General features: G+C 36.6%; 1 protein-coding gene across 7 annotated transcripts in view; it reads left to right on the plus strand.

The window, feature by feature from the left end:
* The window catches only part of LOC110460848 (5'-AMP-activated protein kinase subunit gamma-1-like), a 331,224-nt gene that overhangs the window by 234,761 nt on the left and 76,898 nt on the right, over positions 1-19,565 (plus strand). The window contains exon 1 of one of the 7 annotated variants that reach the window (XM_021514037.1): positions 1,743-1,817. The exons of the other annotated variants lie outside the window; for them this stretch is intronic. Within the exon in view, the coding sequence (XP_021369712.1) occupies positions 1,806-1,817 (12 nt within the window). The 5' untranslated portion in view covers positions 1,743-1,805. Of the gene's footprint in view, positions 1-1,742; positions 1,818-19,565 lie in introns of those variants that run through there. 7 annotated transcript variants of the gene reach the window in all.

Consider the following 19,565-nt stretch of genomic DNA (forward strand, 5'->3'; position numbering starts at 1 on the left):
AGCTATATCGCTATAAAGACCTATAATAGCTCTATTCACCTATCTGAAATAGGTATTTTGAGCTATTTTCATGCAATTTTCTTTTTTAAGGAAAACGAAACAAAGTCGCTTTTAAAAGAAGATTGTATCATTAGGTTGATAACAAAAGACATTAAATATAAGTATTCTTTTTAAAAAATAATGATGAAAAAAAAATCAGAAATTTTACATTTATGAAAAATGAAAATAAACATCTAAATGTATGCTTTTTGTAATCAACATTACCATAAACATTATTATTTTATGCGACTTTGCTTTAATTAAATCAAAATCAAAATCTTAGAAAATATAGCTCAATACAGCTATAATTTATAGGTGAATATAGCTATATAGGTCTTTATAGCTATATAGCTCAATCGGCAGAGTGTACTGGACCTGTTTTAAACCTTACACAATGAGTTATGTCCTACTTAAAACAGGTGTTCTTTACAAACACCTGTAGAGCTTATACTGACGATGGAATAGTTTGTGTGTGGTGTAGCAGTTGTTTGGCGGCACTTGGGGATTTGTTTTTTGAGATGAAGCGAAGAATTTACGAGGATATATGATACATTGTAAGGAGTATATGCTGATTATCTACTGGTGCTTAAATCTACAAAATGTGTCTTGTGTATCCGTTTTACGACCGATCATGTTTCAGTTTATATACTAGGCTTTACAGAGTATTTGAATCATATATGATATATATCATATTGGTTCAGGGAAAAAATACAATCAATCTTCCCTGAAGTACAATTCAATGTATATTGAATATTGAAACTATAAAAGTAATTTATTTTTGATGAGATTTCGGAAATATTTCTGACAATAATAATTGCGTTTACTGGAGGATGTGATAGAATGCTGCTTTAAGATGTTCTCATGTTTAAGGAATACTGGTTATCACTCATGGTTTGGAGAGAACAAAAGTGAATATATATACCTTAGTGGCAGGTTTTAATTGTACACCTAGCTTTGTTCCAGGATGGAGACATTATACCGTTGATCCCTGGGTATTCAGGCTCTAGACTTCAAACATTAATTTCTTATTTCAAGGCAAGGTGTCCAGAAGATGCCCTCATTTGGTAGAGCGGAGGCTAGAATCCAGGTTGTTGATGTGTTCAAAAGACAACACACATACAAAGGGGGAAGTAGTATGTCTGTCCTGTTACAGTCTAAATTACATCATGCTACCGCCATTTGTCCAGGAAAATTTCAAATTTGTTAAGAGTTCGGTGTTACATAAGGGGAACATTGAAAAATGTTTAATGATAAGTGAGAACTGAGGTAATATTGCTAATTGTACCCATAGGATATAAAATAATATTGTTAAAAACATCTGTACATTTTTTCTGTTGCTACTTTTGAATATTAAATCAAACCTGAAAATGAACATGAAAAATGTTAATGATTTCTGATTTAGACAAATCATGTTGAACATTTAGAGCAATATCATTTTACATAAGGTTTTTTTTGTGAGAACAAAATTTCATCTTCATTTAGAGTCAACATATGGCTAATATTGATATGGTTAGTCAATATTAAGTGTATGTACACATTGTACAGAAGGTATATTCACCCGACAGATTTAAAGTTCAAGGTCAAACAGCTGATTAGAGTACGGTTCACAGGGCCACTTAGGTAGACAGTTGTTGACATACCACTAATACAGATACTATACTGTGGACAGGACCTCCCCCATTCTACTTGGATTTTACCTTCATTCTCATGTAAAAGCTGTGTGGTTTGGTCCATGTTCTGAATGACCAGTTGATTTCATTCAAGAAATGGCTAAAAATGTAAGTTGAAAAAAGTATCCTTTAAATGTTGTCTACATTCATATATGTGTGTATAAACTATTTAAAGATTTGCCTGGAACAAAGACATTTCCCAGTGTGTTGACTATGCATTACTATAGACCAAGTAGAGATTGATCTAAAATGTTACTGGTTTAATTTAATGGAAAGAACACATTGATAACATGATTATATATACAAGGTGGATATAACTTAGTGCCTGTTTTGAAATAGGATTGTGTGATGTCTGTTACATAAACAGAAAGTAACATGGACAAAGTCTATAAGGCTGTCAGAGTTATCTCCCCTGTGCTGTCGATTTGGATAATCGATTGATCATGAACATGTGTAATAAGAGACGTTAAACATAGGTCAAGGTAAAACTTTAAAGCAAGTGCCTAGCTAAAAACAACAACAGGTGTTTGTTTTCTATCAATGTTCTCTGTGTATTAAATGTGAAAAAGAAAACTTCAGCCGGTGCCAATTAGCTTAACTGATGGAACATATGCATTACCATTCTCTCGATTTTGTATGGATTTAAGAAAGAGCATCCAGTCACTTCAACCTTGTAAAGACATTCCAAAGTTATTTTACTGTTACATTTATACAATTTTGTCTGTATTCATCAAAGACCCTTAGGGAGTTAGAATGCATTGGATAAACTCTGCTATTTGGATAAGCTCCCTGCTCTTTTGTTAAGCTCCCTGCTCTTTGGAAAAACTCCCTGATCTTTGGATAAACTCCCTGCTCTTTGGATAAACTCCCTGCTCTTTGGATAAACTCTCTGCTCTTTGGATAAACTCCCTGCTCTTTGGATAAACTCTCTGCTCTTTGGATAAACTCCCTGCTCTTTTGATAAAATCCCTGCTCTTTGGATAAACTTTCTGCTCTTTGGATAAACTCTCTGCTCTTTGGATAAACTCCCTGCTCTTTGGATAATCTCCCTGCTCTTTGGATAAACTCCCTGCTCTTTTGATAAACTCACTGCTCTTTGGATAAACTCCCTGCTCTTTGGATAAGCTCCCTGCTCTTAAGATAAACTCCCTGCTCTTTTGATGAGCTCCCTGCTCTTTGGATAAACTCCCTGATCTTTGAATAAACTCCCTGCTCTTTGGTTAAGCTCCCTGCTCTTTGGATAAGCTCCCTGCTCTTTGGTTATGCTCCTCTCTCTTTGGATAAACTCCCTGCTCTTTGGATAAGCTCCCTGCCCTTTGGATAAGCTCCATGCTCTTTGGTTAAACTCCCTGCTCTTTGGATAAGCTCCCTGCTCTTTAGATAAGCTCCCTGCTCTTTGGATAAGCTCCCTGCTCTTTTGTTAAGCTCCCTGCTCTTTGGATAAGCTCCCTGCTCTTTGGTTATGCTCCTCTCTCTTTGGATAAACTCCCTGCTCTTTTGATGAGCTCCCTGCTCTTTGGATAAACTCCCTGCTCTTTGGATAAGCTCCTTGATCTTTGAATAAACTCCCTGCTCTTTGGATAAGCTCCCTGCTCTTTGGTTATGCTCCCTGCTCTTTGGTTATTCTCCTCTCTCTTTGGATAAACTCCCTGCTCTTTGGATAAGCTCCCTGCTCTTTGGATAAGCTCCCTGCTCTTTGGATAAGCTCCCTGCCCTTTGGATAAGCTCCCTGCTCTTTGGTTAAACTCCCTGCTCTTTGGATAAGCTCCCTGCTCTTTGGTTAAGCTCCCTGCTCTTTGGATAAGCTCCCTGCTGTTTTACAACATCAATAGGTCTGGGGATAGAATCCCCTTGACAGAAATGTTTTTGTTGAAAACCTATTTATGATAAACATATTTCTTACATATATATCACTTTTCCAATAGTTATAAATCACTGGAACACTCTTTCCTGTAGTAAATTTCATTATTTACATGGAAAAATGCCTCAGTATGAGATGGATAAACTCCCTGCTCTTTGGATAAACTCTCTGCTTTTTGGATTAACTCCCTGCTCTTTTGATAAGCTCCCTGCTCTTTTGATAAGCTCACTGCTCTTTTGATAAACTCCCTGCTCTTTGGATAAGCTCCCTGCTCTTTGGATAAGCTCCCTGCTCTTAAGATAAACTCCCTGCTCTTTTGATGAGCTCCCTGCTCTTTGGATAAACTCCCTGATCTTTGAATAAACTCCCTGCTCTTTGGTTAAGCTCCCTGCTCTTTGGATAAGCTCCCTGCTCTTTGGTTATGCTCCCCTCTCTTTGAATAAACTCCCTGCTCTTTGGTTAAGCTCCCTGCTCTTTGGATAAGCTCCTTGCTCTTTGGATAAGCTCCTTGCCCTTTGGATAAGCTCCCTGCCCTTTGGATAAGCTCCCTGCTCTTTGGTTAAACTCCCTGCTCTTTGGTTAAGCTCCCTGCTCTTTGGATAAGCTCCCTGCTGTTTTACAACATCAATAGGTCTGGGGATAGAATCCCCTTGACAGAAATGTTTTTGTTGAAAACGTATTTATGATAATCATATTTCTTACATATATATCACTTTTCCAATAGTTTTTACAACATCAATAGCTCTTTCCTGTAGTAAATTTCATTATTTACATGGAAAAATGCCTCAGTATGAGATGGATAAACTCCCTGCTCTTTGGATAAACTCCCTACTCTTTGGATAAACTCTCTGCTCTTTGGATAAACTCTCTGCTCTTTGGATAAGCTCCCTGCTCTTTGGATTAACTCCCTGCTCTTTTGATAAGCTCCCTGCTCTTTGGATAAACTCCCTGCTCTTTTGATAAGCTCTCTGCTCTTTTGATAAGCTCCCTGCTCTTTTGATAAGCTCCCTGCTCTTTTGATAAGCTCCCTGCTCTTTGGATAAGCTCCCTGCTCTTTTGATAAGCTCCCTGCTCTTTGGATAAACTCCCTGCTCTTTTGATAAGCTCCCTGCTCTTTGGATAAGCTCCTTGCACTTAAGATATACTATTTTGTCTGTATTCATCAAAGACCCTTAGGGAGTTAGAATGCATTGGATAAACTCTGCTATTTGGATAAGCTCTCTGCTCTTTGGATAAGCTCCATGCTCTTTGGTTAAGCTCCCTGCTCTTTGGTTATGCTCTCCGCTCTTTGGATAAACTCCCTGCTCTTTGGTTAAGCTCCCTGCTCTTTGGATAAGGTCCCTGCTCTTTGGATAAGCTCCCTGCTCTTTGGTTAAACTCCCTGCTCTTTGGATAAGCTCCCTGCTCTTTGGTTAAGCTCCCTGCTCTTTGGATAAGCTCCCTGCTGTTTTACATCATCAATAGGTCTGGGGATAGAATCCCCGTGACAGAGATGTTTTTGTTGAAAACTTATTTATGATAAACATATTTCTTACATATATATTACTTTTCCAATAGTTATAAATCACTGGAACTCTCTTTCCTGTAGTAAATTTCATTATTTACATGGAAAAATGCCTCAGTATGACTACATGGCAGTAATATAAGTCAAATGTACTGTAATGTTTAACTGATTAGTGACTTGTAGTTTCATGCTATTTGTCAAAATAACCTTTTTCGGTAGCGAGTGACTGCCCTCCCTAAATATACCAGGTTGATGTCACCATCTACTATACCTGTTACCAATGGAAGTATTAAAGGTATTTATCCAATACATGATGAAAAAAATCCAAAATTAATTTTAAAAAATGGAGAATACTTACTCGTGTACTTTTCACATATGATATTTGTTTTATAAATGTAAATACTATGTATGTAAAAGAAATCTCTATTTAAAAATTACACAGAAAAAATGGGTAAATTGTGAAGCAAACATTTTTAACCCTTAACCCTTTCACCACTGTAGACCGGACAATGGACTCTTCCAAATTAATGCAAAGTAGAGTTCATTCAAGTTACATAGGGGTGAAAGGGTTAGACCTATTCACCCTTTGGATCTCTTTCCCAATTTCATCTCTTTCCCAATTTATGTAATTGTGTACAAATATCAGTCGAAAAGAACTTTAGGTAAAAAAAGTTTGACAAAGGGGAGATAACTGTGAGAGACTTGGCAGTCTAAACAGTACGTCACCTATCTGAGATAATTAAGTCTGACAACGGATCTACAGAACAATAACAACCCTAATAGCTTGAAAGCCATCAGTCTGGATCGCCATGTACAAAGTATTGTCAGCTTTATAATGCATTTTATATGAATTGTATATGTTAAATTTCCCAATCAGATGAAAATATTTAAGTATATTTCATGTTTTGTTTCTTAAATGGGTAGTTTTCAATGTCTATGCATATCGTTTTATTTTACATTTTTTGGGGAGGGGGAGGAGGAAAGACTTTTCTTTTAATTTGTCGCTCAGATAATGGAGCTTTTGTTTCATAAAAGTGGGAAAGGCAGTCACTGAAGAAGATAAGGTATAACTGTCACAATACGAAAAGTGCTTAACATCTTAAGATGTTTTCAAGCAGACTTTAGGCAATAATTTACCTTTCAAAAGATAAATGGTTTGACATTATGTAATATATTAAAAAAGAAAATCTGAACATTCCATGAATATTTAACTATTGAAAGAAAAAGAAACTAGTGCCAGAATAATAAATGATAGTTTCTGATTTAATTTTGGCCAATCTAAGGTTATTGATCGAAAGATCCCTGCACCACTGCTTTAAATTATATGAATTGGAAACATTTTTACCAAGTGTTTTGACAGTAGGAAAAAGCTGCAAATATTGCGGGGAGATTCTTTGTGTATGGAAAACTACAATTGAAAATACTCTAATGTTTTGCCGTCATTGGGAGCCTTAAAACTTACATTAACTCATTCACCCCTGAAGACACATTTGAACTCTTCCAATTCAAAGGCTTGAATAATTCATTATGAAATTTCAGGGGTGATTGAGTTTAGTCACATTATCTCGACATGTTGCTTGTTTCCTTAACAATAAAAAAGTAAAAGATATAGTCAACTGTGGATATTTAACTAATTTTAATTGATTTAATTAATAAGTTTATTAATTGTAACCAAGGGAAGGTAAAATTTACAAACCTTTTACCACACATAAAAGAATAATGCCTTTGGGAAAACCATTCAGTATTTTAGGGATAAAATTTTGAAGTCCATCAAGATGCTTTGAGATTGATTCATAACATCTTACTCTTTGTCTGCTCTTGGTATCAGTGTTTATTCTTACAACCAGAAATGCATATAAATGTTGCTTAAATGTAGAGAAAAATTATTTGGAAAGCATCTTTAAGTTCATGTTTGAAGCGGTAAATTAATGATGCTGTCTGTGTGTGTGAACTAGAAGAGGAGAAGACGGATCATGGCACTGCATGATGCCATAGGCTTGTGTGTATATGAGAGAGGTGTATATGCATAAGTGTGTAAAAACTTGGCATAAAAATCATGGGCGTGTTGGTATGAAGGTACGTGTATTGAGAATCCCACTTTTACTAATATATATAAGTCAACCGAACAGTCATGGAAAGGCATGTTGGTATACCAACAAATCATGTATATATATAAATCATACACAAATTAGACTCACACATTGCTTAGTAAGGATAGACACGAACAGTTGTTATTTGTTTATTTAGGTAATTGTAATAGGACTTAAAGGAGCAGTGTGTGGTCATTATATTGTTTGTTTGTTTATCCACACTCCTAGGCCTCGCAAACACCTGGCTAGACATCAATCACTAAACAGAAGAAATATATTCCACAGACGACCTCATACATCATATCGTCATTAATTAAATGGATAATGAATCTGTAATATGTACATTACATTCAAACAAACACTATCAGGTGTTTTTCTACTGAACACACTTATGCAGCCAAATGAAATAAATAGAAATGACCTTAGCTGGTGTGAGATGTTTATCAACAAAATAAAAGCGAACCAAACATGTTATGTCTATGATACATGACCTTTATGCAATGGAAGATCATTTAACGCCAGGATGTGTGGTTTTTGTTGTTGTCAATTTTGATTTGAAAAGCCTTTTTAGAGTAGGTTTATAAAATTTGTTTAAATTGAGGACGTCTATCCTTTTAAAGGATAGTTGACAGCTATGCTAATTTCTTAAATTGACTTGCATTGCAAGATTGTATAATTGGAACAATAAAAGGCTGAAATAAAAATTGACTGTTAAACATTTTGGGCTTTATTAGTTTAGCACAAATGCCTTTTTCTTGTATCCGCCTTGAAAATACTCACTAGCATTCTGCTGAAATAATTCTATTTACAAGAGAAAGAAGAAAAATCAATGATAAAAAAGCATCCACCTGGTAGACCAATTTGATCAGATATTGATACTTGTCATCAAAGTTTTTTTATAATGGAAACAACTTGAATACTGTGGTGAATTTCGGGAGAGTTATCTCCCTTGGACAGTGGAATACTGTAGTGAATTTCGGGAGAGTTATCTCCCTTGGACCGTGGACCGCGCCGACACGAGATCTCATCGAGCTACGCGTCAACCTCGCTGTGACGTATCGACGCGGTCTCTTTACATCTTGACATTCGACTGAACACACGTGAATGATTTACCTCCACATAGTTTCATAGATTTCGGGAGCTAAGAGCAGTTCCAACTACATGCTGTGACGGTGTGCAATAGTACACACCGAATTCACGACAATACCATACACAGGTATTATGTATTAGATAGCGTAAATTCTTAAAGTGAGATAACTCTAACACCAATCACAGGAATACTATGTATAAAAGCATATATATACCCTAAAAGGGAGATAAATCTAACACCAATTACAGGAATACTATGTATAAAAGCATATATATACCCTTAAGGGAGATAAATCTAACACCAATCACAGGTTTAATGTGTAAGGTAGCATAAGAGCAGTGAGATTTTGAGTTTAACAGTTTTAATGCTTTTTAACCAAAGTGAAAATATGTCACAAAACTTTTTATATTGGAACATGCTTTACATGTAGAATGTGTGTCCTAATTTCAGTGGTTGAATGGTATAGCAGATGTTAACTTGCTGTTTGCCTGTGATATCCATGGAATTCAGTTTCTGGCAGCCTCTTCTATTAATTCATTGAAATTAGATCTCAACACGTACCATGTGGTCAGGGTTAAACTTACAGTGATAGAAACAGAAATCAAAACAGATTATCTGTCCGAGTGATGATCTCGGACTGGTTGGTTAGTCCTCAATAAAAATCCCATGCATTGTAAATTGGGATAGCAATTACTGAAAATTTCTTATGTGATCAAACATTATAGGAAAAAAAGTGTGTAAAATACCATATATATCACCAAGTTTCAAATAATTGTAAAGACAGGCCTAGGGATAGCAAAAAATAACTTTTAAAAATTAAGTGGTAGGCAGAGAAAGCTTGTTGGCTACATGATAGCCTACCTTTATTTGTACCAGAAACATTTATCATCTCTGACTGACTAGGCTGGTCCTGTTAGACTTTGGAATCTGATTTAACCAATTATTGTGAATCTGATCCAAGGGTCATGAAGAGTATGTTGCGGTTATGAAGTAAAGGTGTTTTATATTCAGAACATATTCTGGTTCTAATTATAGGTAAGTGACTGTTTTGTTTCAACGAAATACCATATAAATACTTAACTACAATAAATTTTATTTTATGGAAATTTTAAATTAGATAAAGAATATTCTACGGTCTGATAATATAATTTTTTCAGGCTTTGGTAAATATGTTATTGAACAAAACTTCACCGGAAAATTAATCTGGTTATTGTGTAAGGAGGAATTCTCACATGTGGACATCTTCAGATTGTCTTTAAAGTGATCTTTGTGCGGATAATGTTTGTGTTTGCCATGGTTTTGAAAATATATCTTTAATATATATAGTCTATAAATAAATATTTCGAGGTTGAAGCACATGTCTTTCTGTAACAAATTCCGCTGATTTAAAGTAAGGTAGCATACACCCTTAAGCTGACCATGTTTCCCCTGGCTCCAGTGCTATGTCTCACCTGACTCCTGTATTACATTCAGGTAGCATACACCCTTAAGCTGACCATGTTTCCCCTGGCTCCCTTGCTATGTTTCACCTGGCTCCTGTATTACAGTCAGGTAGCATACACCCTTAAGCTGATCATGTTTCCCCTGGCTCCCGTGCAATGTTTCACCTGACTCCTGTATTACAGTCAGGTAGCATACACCCTTAAGCTGACCATGTTTCCCCTGGCTCCCGTGCTATTTTTCACCTGGCTCCTGTATTACATTCAGGTAGCATACACCCTTAAGCTGGTGATGTTTCCTCTGGCTCCCGTGCTATGTTTCACCTGGCTCCTGTGTTACAGTCGGGTAGCATACACCCTTTAGCTGACCATGTTTCCCCTGGCTCCCTTGGTATGTTTCACCTGGCTCCTGTATAACAGTCAGGTAGCATACACCCTTCCGCTGACCATGTTTCCCCTGGCTCCCTTGCTATGTTTCACCTGGCTCCTGTATTACAGTCGGGTAGCATACACCTTTAAGCTGATCATGTTTCCCCTGACTCCAGTGCTATGTCTCACCTGGCTCCTGTATTACCCTCAAGTGACATACACCCTTAAGGATCCTCGTACCACTGACAAACATTGTTATCAACTCATTCACCCCTGAAATTGTAAGATGAACTATTCCAACATTTGAATTGGAAGAGTTCAAAAGTGTCTTCAGGGGTGAATGTGTTAAGTATTATCATTTCTGAAAAGAAAATCATGCCTTGCGGGACTTTTATGAAAAGCATTAACCCTTTCACCCCTATGCAACTTTAGTAGACTCTCCCATGCATTGATCAGGATGAGTCCATTATGGTCTACAGTGGTGAAAATGTTAAAGATAGAATAAACGAAATAATATCAGCAAGAGTGTAAAACATTTCCTAGAGACCAGACAGGATTTAAACTTGGACTTCAGATTGTTATATCATCGCTGTAACCTATTGAGCTAAATGGTCAACAGATCTGTATTTGAACGGATGTTAAGGGGATCGAGGTTATACTAGTTACTGTGTATAGGGAAAACAGTGTTAGTGGAACAGGGATCCATAGGTTATATGTCACCACTAGCACTTGTGTTACACAATGAATATTCTGTAAGTTTAATAAGTTTCTTTTTTATACCTAGAAGCTAATTATTATTTCAACCTAAAGTGTTAAAATGGAGAACATGCAGTAACATTTCAAAGAATAAACATTCTTAGGTAGCAGAATACAGTAGAAATGGCCCGACTCTGATAAACAAGGCACATGTCGAGGAAATGTAAACACAGCGGATTTACCCTACACAACACATGTATACATGTATATATATTTGTAAACTGCATTACATTTACAATACATATAAAGCACTGAGAAGTGTATAAACCTCTTTTTTCTATGTATGTCACTTGTGTGAAAACCATGGTTACCACATCAAAAATTACCAAAAAATGCCAAAAAATGCTATTTTTAACCCAAAATTTGACCCCCGCAAGTAGTAATTTTTTTCCTAAGCTCTGTCTGAAATTAAAGATTACCTACCTGGTTGCAGAATTATCTGGGTCGCAGTAAAATTGTAGAACTTGATTTTTTGCAATTTTGCGTCGTGTGCTGTTGTCAAAATTTTACCTCCTGTAAAGCTAGCTTTTCATGTGTACGCACCCTTTCGTATTATGGCCAAAATTTTATTCTCGAACCAAAGAAATCTTCTTTCTTTTTTACAAATGTGAAGCTCACATAGCCCACTTCATCATGCTTATACCAATTTTAGTACAGTTTTATTTTTATATTTTTTTTACATATCATTATACAGGGGTTAGCTATTTAACAAAAATATCACCCATGGCCACAACCCTCTACTGTACTCTGCTACCTTAGTCAGCAACTTGTGAGCCTAGAAATGCTATTGTTTTTGTAACCTTTCATTGTTTTGACAATGGACAATAACAACAAAATGCTGATGAAGTTTTTCACAGCGAGCTGATGAGTGTCATGACAGTGAAGGATACCGTTATAACCTTCAGAATTATAAATTATGAGGTGTTTAGTTGTACAAACATGTCACATGTAACAAGCTTAGCTCCTTGGTGTAAAGCGCGGTCAATCAGCACGTCACAATTAACCATGATGCAAGATAAAGATCTCAGCCAGTCCTGTCAAGCAGCAGGTAAAAAATGCTAATCATGCATGCATGGGGTCTGTTTGTTCATGCGTCCGTCTGTGGGTCTGTGTGAAATTGTTTGCTGTTCTGAAATACCACAAACGTTTCAATGATATTTTGTATACTTCATGGGAATATAGTTGTTATAATTTTAATTTTCATGACACATTTTTGACAAGTATTTCCCCTTTTAGTAAAAATAAAAACAATGTGTTGAAACAATATTTTTGTTACAGTTATAAAAGTTTCAAAATTTTGTTTACAACCTTTTTTTAGTGAACTGAAAATATTATATAAAGGTCTCTTTGTTTATAACTTGTTAGCTTAACAAGAAAGCAAACTAAATTTGACACCTGATATAATGGAGCTATTTTGTTGAACTGTTGTATATGTCACCCTGGTAAAATACTAACCGCTTCCAACTGTCTCGGCTAGGGAAAATTCCTCTTTAGCTCATTAGATAGAGCATAAGACTAGTAAGCCAGAGGTCCGGGGTTTGACTCCTAGTGGAGGCATTGAAAAAATAATGACCTCTGTTACATTGGCACCCACGTAGGGAACCGGGAAATTTGACAAAAATACTCGGCGATACTTGCAAAGGAATCACTATGACCCCTGAAAAACTTGGGACAGGTTCTTTCCTGGAGGGGGAGTATGTCACCCTGGTAAAATACTAGCCGCTTCCTACCGACTCGGCTAGGGAGAATTTCTCTTTAGCTCATTCGGAAGAGTATAACACTTAAGTAAGCCAGAGGTTCCATGTTCGACTCCTAGCGGAGGCATTGAAAAAAATGACCTCAATTACATATATTTATGAGGGCGCTATTATGCCTCCAATCCTTTCACATGTTTTTCATAGTTACTGCAAAATGCAGCACTAATTTTGTTTTGATTATTATTCTGAATGTTTATTATTGATAAAACAACAAAATAAACTCAGAAGGCATGACATTGTATCCACCTGATTGAAAAAAAACCAATTCAGTGCTTGACTTTACACACACAGCTACAATCTCATTCAATTCAAACACCAATGAGACCATCGGAAGTTGATGTGGTTTAAAAGAGCAGGCGACGCCTACAGCATGTGATGTAGGTAATGTAACAGCTGACGGACTATTATCTCATTGTAGGCTTAGACCATATCAACTGTTTAAAGATTATGTAGATATTACGGAAGAAGAGACAGAAATAATAGTTCTTATCATGTCATGTTGGATAAGGTAAAAATACTGACAGGTGTGCATGGTCATGATGATAGAGCAAGTGATGTTTAGCAGGTAACAATTTTACAGGTGTAAATCAAAGAACCTGCGACAACTCTGAAACTATATGGAATAGGTGTAAAAAACTGTCCAGAGGAGAATCCATTGTTTGAGTTGTACGGGAGATGATGGAACTATACAGAATGAAGTCATTGATGGATTCTAGACTCAGCAAGGATGTTTACTTAACCATTAGACACAAATGCAGGTTGTTTAACCTGCCGTTTAAAATGAATGTCCATTTATCCTTCACTTCAAAGAAAGAATTGAAAAAAAAATGTACAAGCTATTTTGACGTCGGGAACCTTAATATCTGTAACAGTGTAGCTGATTTTCCAATACAGCTTATTTTGGGATTGAATGTTATTTGAGACTTTTCTATTTATCCCCTATCTGGTATTGACAGTAGCTTCTTGTCCTGACTGTCACCAAACATCTTTGATTTGTCTCAAGGATGTCACAGATACTTCATTGTATCTTAAGAAGTGATTGAGATCTTTCATCTTGTTTTCACCTTGTCCAGAGTTGTCGATTAGACTTTCTATTTATCCCTAGTTTTAGGAGATATTTTGTCTTGTTCAGACAGGTCTTAATTTACTGACAGATTTTTTTTATCTGTCTCCAAGATATTAATGAGATCTTTCATCTTGCCTAGAGGGGATCATTGCTGAGATTATTTTGTCTGCAACAACAACATCAGCCGGTGGTCATGAAAACAATATTGTGAGGCGACGATGTGGTGTGAGGCTGTACGTAAAAGTTAATGACATAGTTATACCTCTGTATAAAAATGTGCCCATCACTCATAAAACAGTCACTTACATATGGAATCTAATTAGTAAATCAACCTAACGGAAATTACTAACATTTAATCATTGACAGTCTATAAAACTCCTTGACACGATTTGTCAAATATGGAGATTTTTTTCAGTTGTTATTTTTCTAATGTGACTGTATACATGTAATACCTGTCAAAACATCCATATGACGTGGTTAGGTAAAGTATTTATATTTTTTTCATGTGCATAATATCTTATCAAAACATATCTGTTATGCAAATTTTCTTTAAATGCGTATAAAAGATTTTGATATTTTCGTGTTCCGTTTCCCGTAATCCTGATGTGGAGCGTAACCATGGTGTATTAGAGCATTGTTTTGATAATGAAATATAAAAAAAATCTTGATCAAATACACATGTTCTGAAATATGATTTATGTACATATTAATTAGAGGAAATATGCAAATGTTTTAAAAGGAAGATGTAATAAAACGTAATGTTCTGGGTTAAGACCTGACAGTACACTGTTTGTGTGGTATGATGATGCTTCGTCGGATTATATGACAAAAAATATTTTATAAAGAGAGGAATGAGTCGCCGTAATGTTGTGAGGATTATCCGACCAGAGGACTCGATCGTAACAACATCAGCTGGAAGCTTTCTCAAAGATGTCCGCCTCATCAGATTTAACAGTTCATCTTGACCAACAGTGATTCATATTTTTTGTTGTACATGCAAATGTAAAATGCTCTGGTACCATTACCAGATGTAGAAATGTTCACTGTTGTTTACTACAAAGTTGAGAAGTTTAGTTGTTATCAGTGCTGTATCATTATAGATAGTGTTGGTGACTTCTACTTCAGTCTGTGATATTTACTGTGGTTGTTAGCTCCCCTGCTAAGTATGCCATAGTGTGGGGTCTGTCGTCCGTCCATCCGTCCGGCGTCTGTCTGTCCGGCATCAACTTCTTTTCAGTAACCAAAAAGCCTAGGGTGATGATATTTTGCCAGTAGCATGCTGGGATGAAGATCTACCAAGTTTGTTCAAATGACTGACCTTCGTCCATTTTCAAGGTCACAGGGGTCAAATATGTTAAAATCTTTTAATGTCTTCTTCTGAATAACCAAGAGGCCTAGGGTGATGATATTTGGCCAGTAACATGCTTGGATGATCAGCTTCCAAGTGTGTTCAAATGAATGACCTTGACTTATATTCAAGGTGACAAGGCTCTAATTTGTTGAAAACCTGTAAAATAACTTCTTCTGAATAACAAAGAGGCCTAAGGTGTTGATATTTGGCCAGTAACATGCTGGGATGAAGGACTAGACCAAGTTTGTTCAAATGAATGACCTTGACTTATATTTAAGGTCACAGGATTCAAATGTGTTTAAAATCTTTCTCAACTTTTTCTCACTAACCAAAAGGCTTAGGATGATGATATTTGGCCAGTAGCATCCTGGAATTAAGGGCCACCAAGTGTGTTCAAACAGATGGCCTTCACCTATTTTCTAGGTCACAGGGGTCATACATATTTTAAAAAACCTTGAAACGACTTCTTCTCAATAACCCTAAGGCCTAGGTTGATGATATATTGTCAGTAGCATGCTGGGATGAAAGGCTATTAAGTTTGTTCAAATGAATGACCTTCACCGAGTTTTCAAGGTCACATTGGGTCAAATATGTTTAAAACTTTTAAACAACTTCTTCTCAATAACCAAAAGGCCTAGGATGTTGATATTTGGCCAATAGCATGCTGAGATAAAGGGCTGCCAAGTTTGTTCAAACAAATTACCTTTGCCCATTTTCAAAGTCACAGAGGTCAAATATGTTTAAAACCTTTAAACAACTTCTTCTCAACTACCATGTTTGTTCAAATGAATGACCTTCACCCATTTTCAAGGTCACTTGGGGTCAAATATGTTTAAAACCTTTAAACAACTTCTTCTCAATAACCAAAGGCCTATGATAATGATATTTGGCCAGTAGCATGCTGGGATAAAGGGCAACAAAGTTTGTTCAAATGAGTGACCTTCGCTCATATTCAAAGCCACAGGGATCAAATATGTTTAAATCTGTTAATAGGTTCTTATGAATCAAGCACTGATATTTTGCCTTTAGCTGTATATTAGTCCATTTTCAAGATTACAAGTGTGAGATAAATACCAGGTGAGTGATTCAGGCCAATTGGGCCTCTTGTGTTATTGAGAAGATTTGATATTTACTATGGTTGACATTGAGAAGATTTGATATTTCCTATGGTTGTGTTTTTGAGAAGATTTGATTTTGATATTTACTGTGGTTGTGTGATAGAGAAGATTGAGAAGGTATATATTCATTGTGTTTGAAATATAAAGTAGTTGAGTGATATTCCGTGGCTTTTGATGAAGACCTGTATTTTGATATATTGATCTCTAAAGCATTTAACGGACACTTTGATTCAGGCTTTAGCTCTTTTGCTTTGTTTATTTGCTTTACCACAAGAGGACTTCTGTAGTAACCACTAGCTGTCCTGAAACCTAGAAGATGAATGTAAACATTCCCAGACACTTATTGAACGTTGGTGTTTTACCTCGTACTATGTCTTAACCCTTTCACCACTGTAGACCATAATGGACTCATCCATATCAATGCATGGTAGAGTCTACTGAAGTTACATGGGGGTGAAAGGGTTAAACACTTCGTTATGACAATATTTCTTGGGGTGGGGGAACTGAGCGTGGGTGTTTTACCACCCACTATGTCTTAAACACTTTGTTATGACAATATTTTTTGGGGTGGGGAACTGCAAACTGATTTTGTTCTTCTTTTAGAAATTAGGTCAGGTTTAATTGAAGTTATTTTGTTATAACTCCTGTGACCGACATCAAATTACTCCCTGTGTGGTTTAAATAATCAGGTTGTTAAAAAAAGAATTTTTCATTATTCTAGTTATTTTGTTTATCTTTCTGGAATGAGGTCATCAGGCAACTCCTGCTAAAATGGTAGAATGACCAGTAGATCATTTCTAACATATGTTCATCATCACAGGGCTTATTTAATTTTGGAAACCATTCTCACATAAGCATGAATTCTGTGCCTATAATGTACGCTTTAAACTCATTGAAATCATATGATAGTCAAAACAGTTATAGACAATGAAAAGTGTACTTGGCTTCTAGCCTGTCCAACGTTCTTCCAAATCACCAGAAAATATAAAAATCATACGGACAAGGAACTGAACTTCCAAAACTGAATTTGAGTTTGAGCATAAGACATTTAGCTTTATGAATATGTCGAGATATATATCATGTATACTAGAAATCACGTCTGTACAAGTATTTGTTTGGCTATAGTCATAACGATGCTTATAGCTGTGTACATAAAAAGTAAGTACTTGTTTACTTCCCGACATCTTGGAAGAGTTTCAAGATTCCCATCCTGGTATTGGATTCAATTTACTTACTTGCAACGAACACATGACGTTTAGATAATCTAGATGAGTGAAAGATGGTCATCATAGGGTAGCAGACATTTTCAACAGGATCGCTGTTGTTGCCCCTATTTGCGAGTTTTGTCTTAATTAGAACCAACTGGCCAATAGTTGTAACACAACATCAGGTTATAGGTACACTAGTCAAAAGGCACCAGTTTCCATTAATAGTTGTCAGTTTTTATCAATATTTGAAATACAACAATGAATTAAGTACAATTTTCAAAATGAACACTTCATGTGGGAAATATAACAATATGACAACATTCTGTAAACTTCTAGGATAAAAAAACTTGTTGCCATCAAAACAAGATTGTCCTTGTCAAAAGGTATAAGAAAACATTTGAATACTTTACGTATCCTAACCCTTAGTGTTATTGTTATTGGTGGGTGGTTGGGGAGATGTTTATTGTTATTGGTGGGTGGGTGGTTGGGGGGATGTTTATTGTTATTGGTGGGTGGTTGGGGGAGATGTTTATTGTTATTGGTGGGTGGGTGGTTGGGGGAAATGTTTATTGTTATTGGTGGGTGGTTGGGGGAGATGTTTATTGTTATTGGTGGGGGGTTGGGGAGATGTTTATTGTTATTGCTGGGTGGTTGGGGAGATGTTTTTTGTTATTGCTGGGTGGTTGGGGAGATTTTTATTGTTATTGGTGGGCGGTTGGGGAGATGTTTATTGTTATTGCTGGGTGGTTGGGGAGATGTTTTTTGTTATTCCTGGGTGGTTGGGGAGATGTTTATTGTTATTGCTGGGCGGTTGGGGAGATGTTTTTTGTTATTACTGGGTGGTTGGGGAGGTGTTTATTGTTATTGGTGGGTGGGTGGTTGGGGAGATGTTTATTGTTATTGCTGGGCGGTTGGGGAGATGTTTTTTGTTATTACTGGGTGGTTGGGGAGGTGTTTATTGTTATTGGTGGGTGGGTGGTTGGGGAGATGTTTATTGTTATTGGTGGTTGGTTGGGGAGATGTTTATTGTTATTGGTGGGTGGGTGGTTGGGGGGGATGTTTATTGTTATTGGTGGGTGGTTGGGGAGATGTTCATTGTTATTGGTGGGGGGTTGGGGAGATTTTTATTGTTATTGGTGGGTGGTTGGGGGGGATGTTTATTGTTATTGGTGGGTGGTTGGGGAGATGTTCATTGTTATTGGTGGGGGGTTGGGGAGATTTTTATTGTTATTGGTGGGTGGTTGGGGGAGATGATTATTGTTATTGGTGGGTGGTTGGGGAGATGTTTATTGTTATTGGTGGGCGGTTGGGGAGATGTTTATTGTTATTGCTGGGTGGTTGGGGAGATGTTTTTTGTTATTACTGGGTGGTTGGGGAGATGTTTATTGTTATTGGTGGGTGGTTGGGGAGATTTTTATTGTTATTGGTGGGTGGTTGGGGGAGATGATTATTGTTATTGGTGGGTGGTTGGGGAGATGTTTTTTGTTATTGCTGGGTGGTTGGGGAGATGTTTATTGTTATTGCTGGGTGGTTAGGGAGATGTTAAGTATTGAGTAGCAATGATTAATAATTACTGCTAAAACACCCTGTCTATTCCTGAACTTTATACTAAGTACTTAAATGGTTTATTCCCAGAGCACGTCCCTCAGGGATCATCTGTAGAGTGTGTCAAGCTACAGGGTAAACAGTCTATTCCCTGGTAAAATACTGCCTCGTGTAAAAACAGTAAAGTGTGAAAGACTCGATCTTACAATAGACCCCTGTAATAAATCATGTTGTTTAGACTTCTGTTACATGTTAAAGAGTACACCTTGTGACCATGTAGTGACGTAGGTAGTCATTGATATGATCCACACTTATCAGAAAGGTACCTGTTGACGAGTTGGTTACCTCTGTTTGCAGCTTTTTAGTCAATCAATTTTCTGGTGTAGGACTCTCCCTAGACTTGAAAACACAGGTCATTGACAGCAGTCATAATGACAAAGGGGTTTTCATCATAAACTTAAATTAGCATATTTAACCCATCCAATTCCACATAAAAGGTTGCACAACATGTAGAATACAAGAATGGCGATCCTAATGCTGTTATGATTTTGGGTACAAGAAAGTTGGCAGATAGATAATTAAGCTCCACTTCAAAAAAAAACTATTGTATTGGTACTGGTTCTGCCTACTGTTTGTCTTATATGGTCTTATTCTAGCAGTAACTCAAATATGCAAAAGATATACCTGTACAGACCCCCCCCC

This window comes from Mizuhopecten yessoensis, unplaced genomic scaffold (assembly GCF_002113885.1).
Source record: "Mizuhopecten yessoensis strain PY_sf001 unplaced genomic scaffold, ASM211388v2 scaffold10489, whole genome shotgun sequence".
In the NCBI taxonomy this organism is placed as follows: Eukaryota; Metazoa; Mollusca; class Bivalvia; order Pectinida; family Pectinidae; genus Mizuhopecten; species Mizuhopecten yessoensis.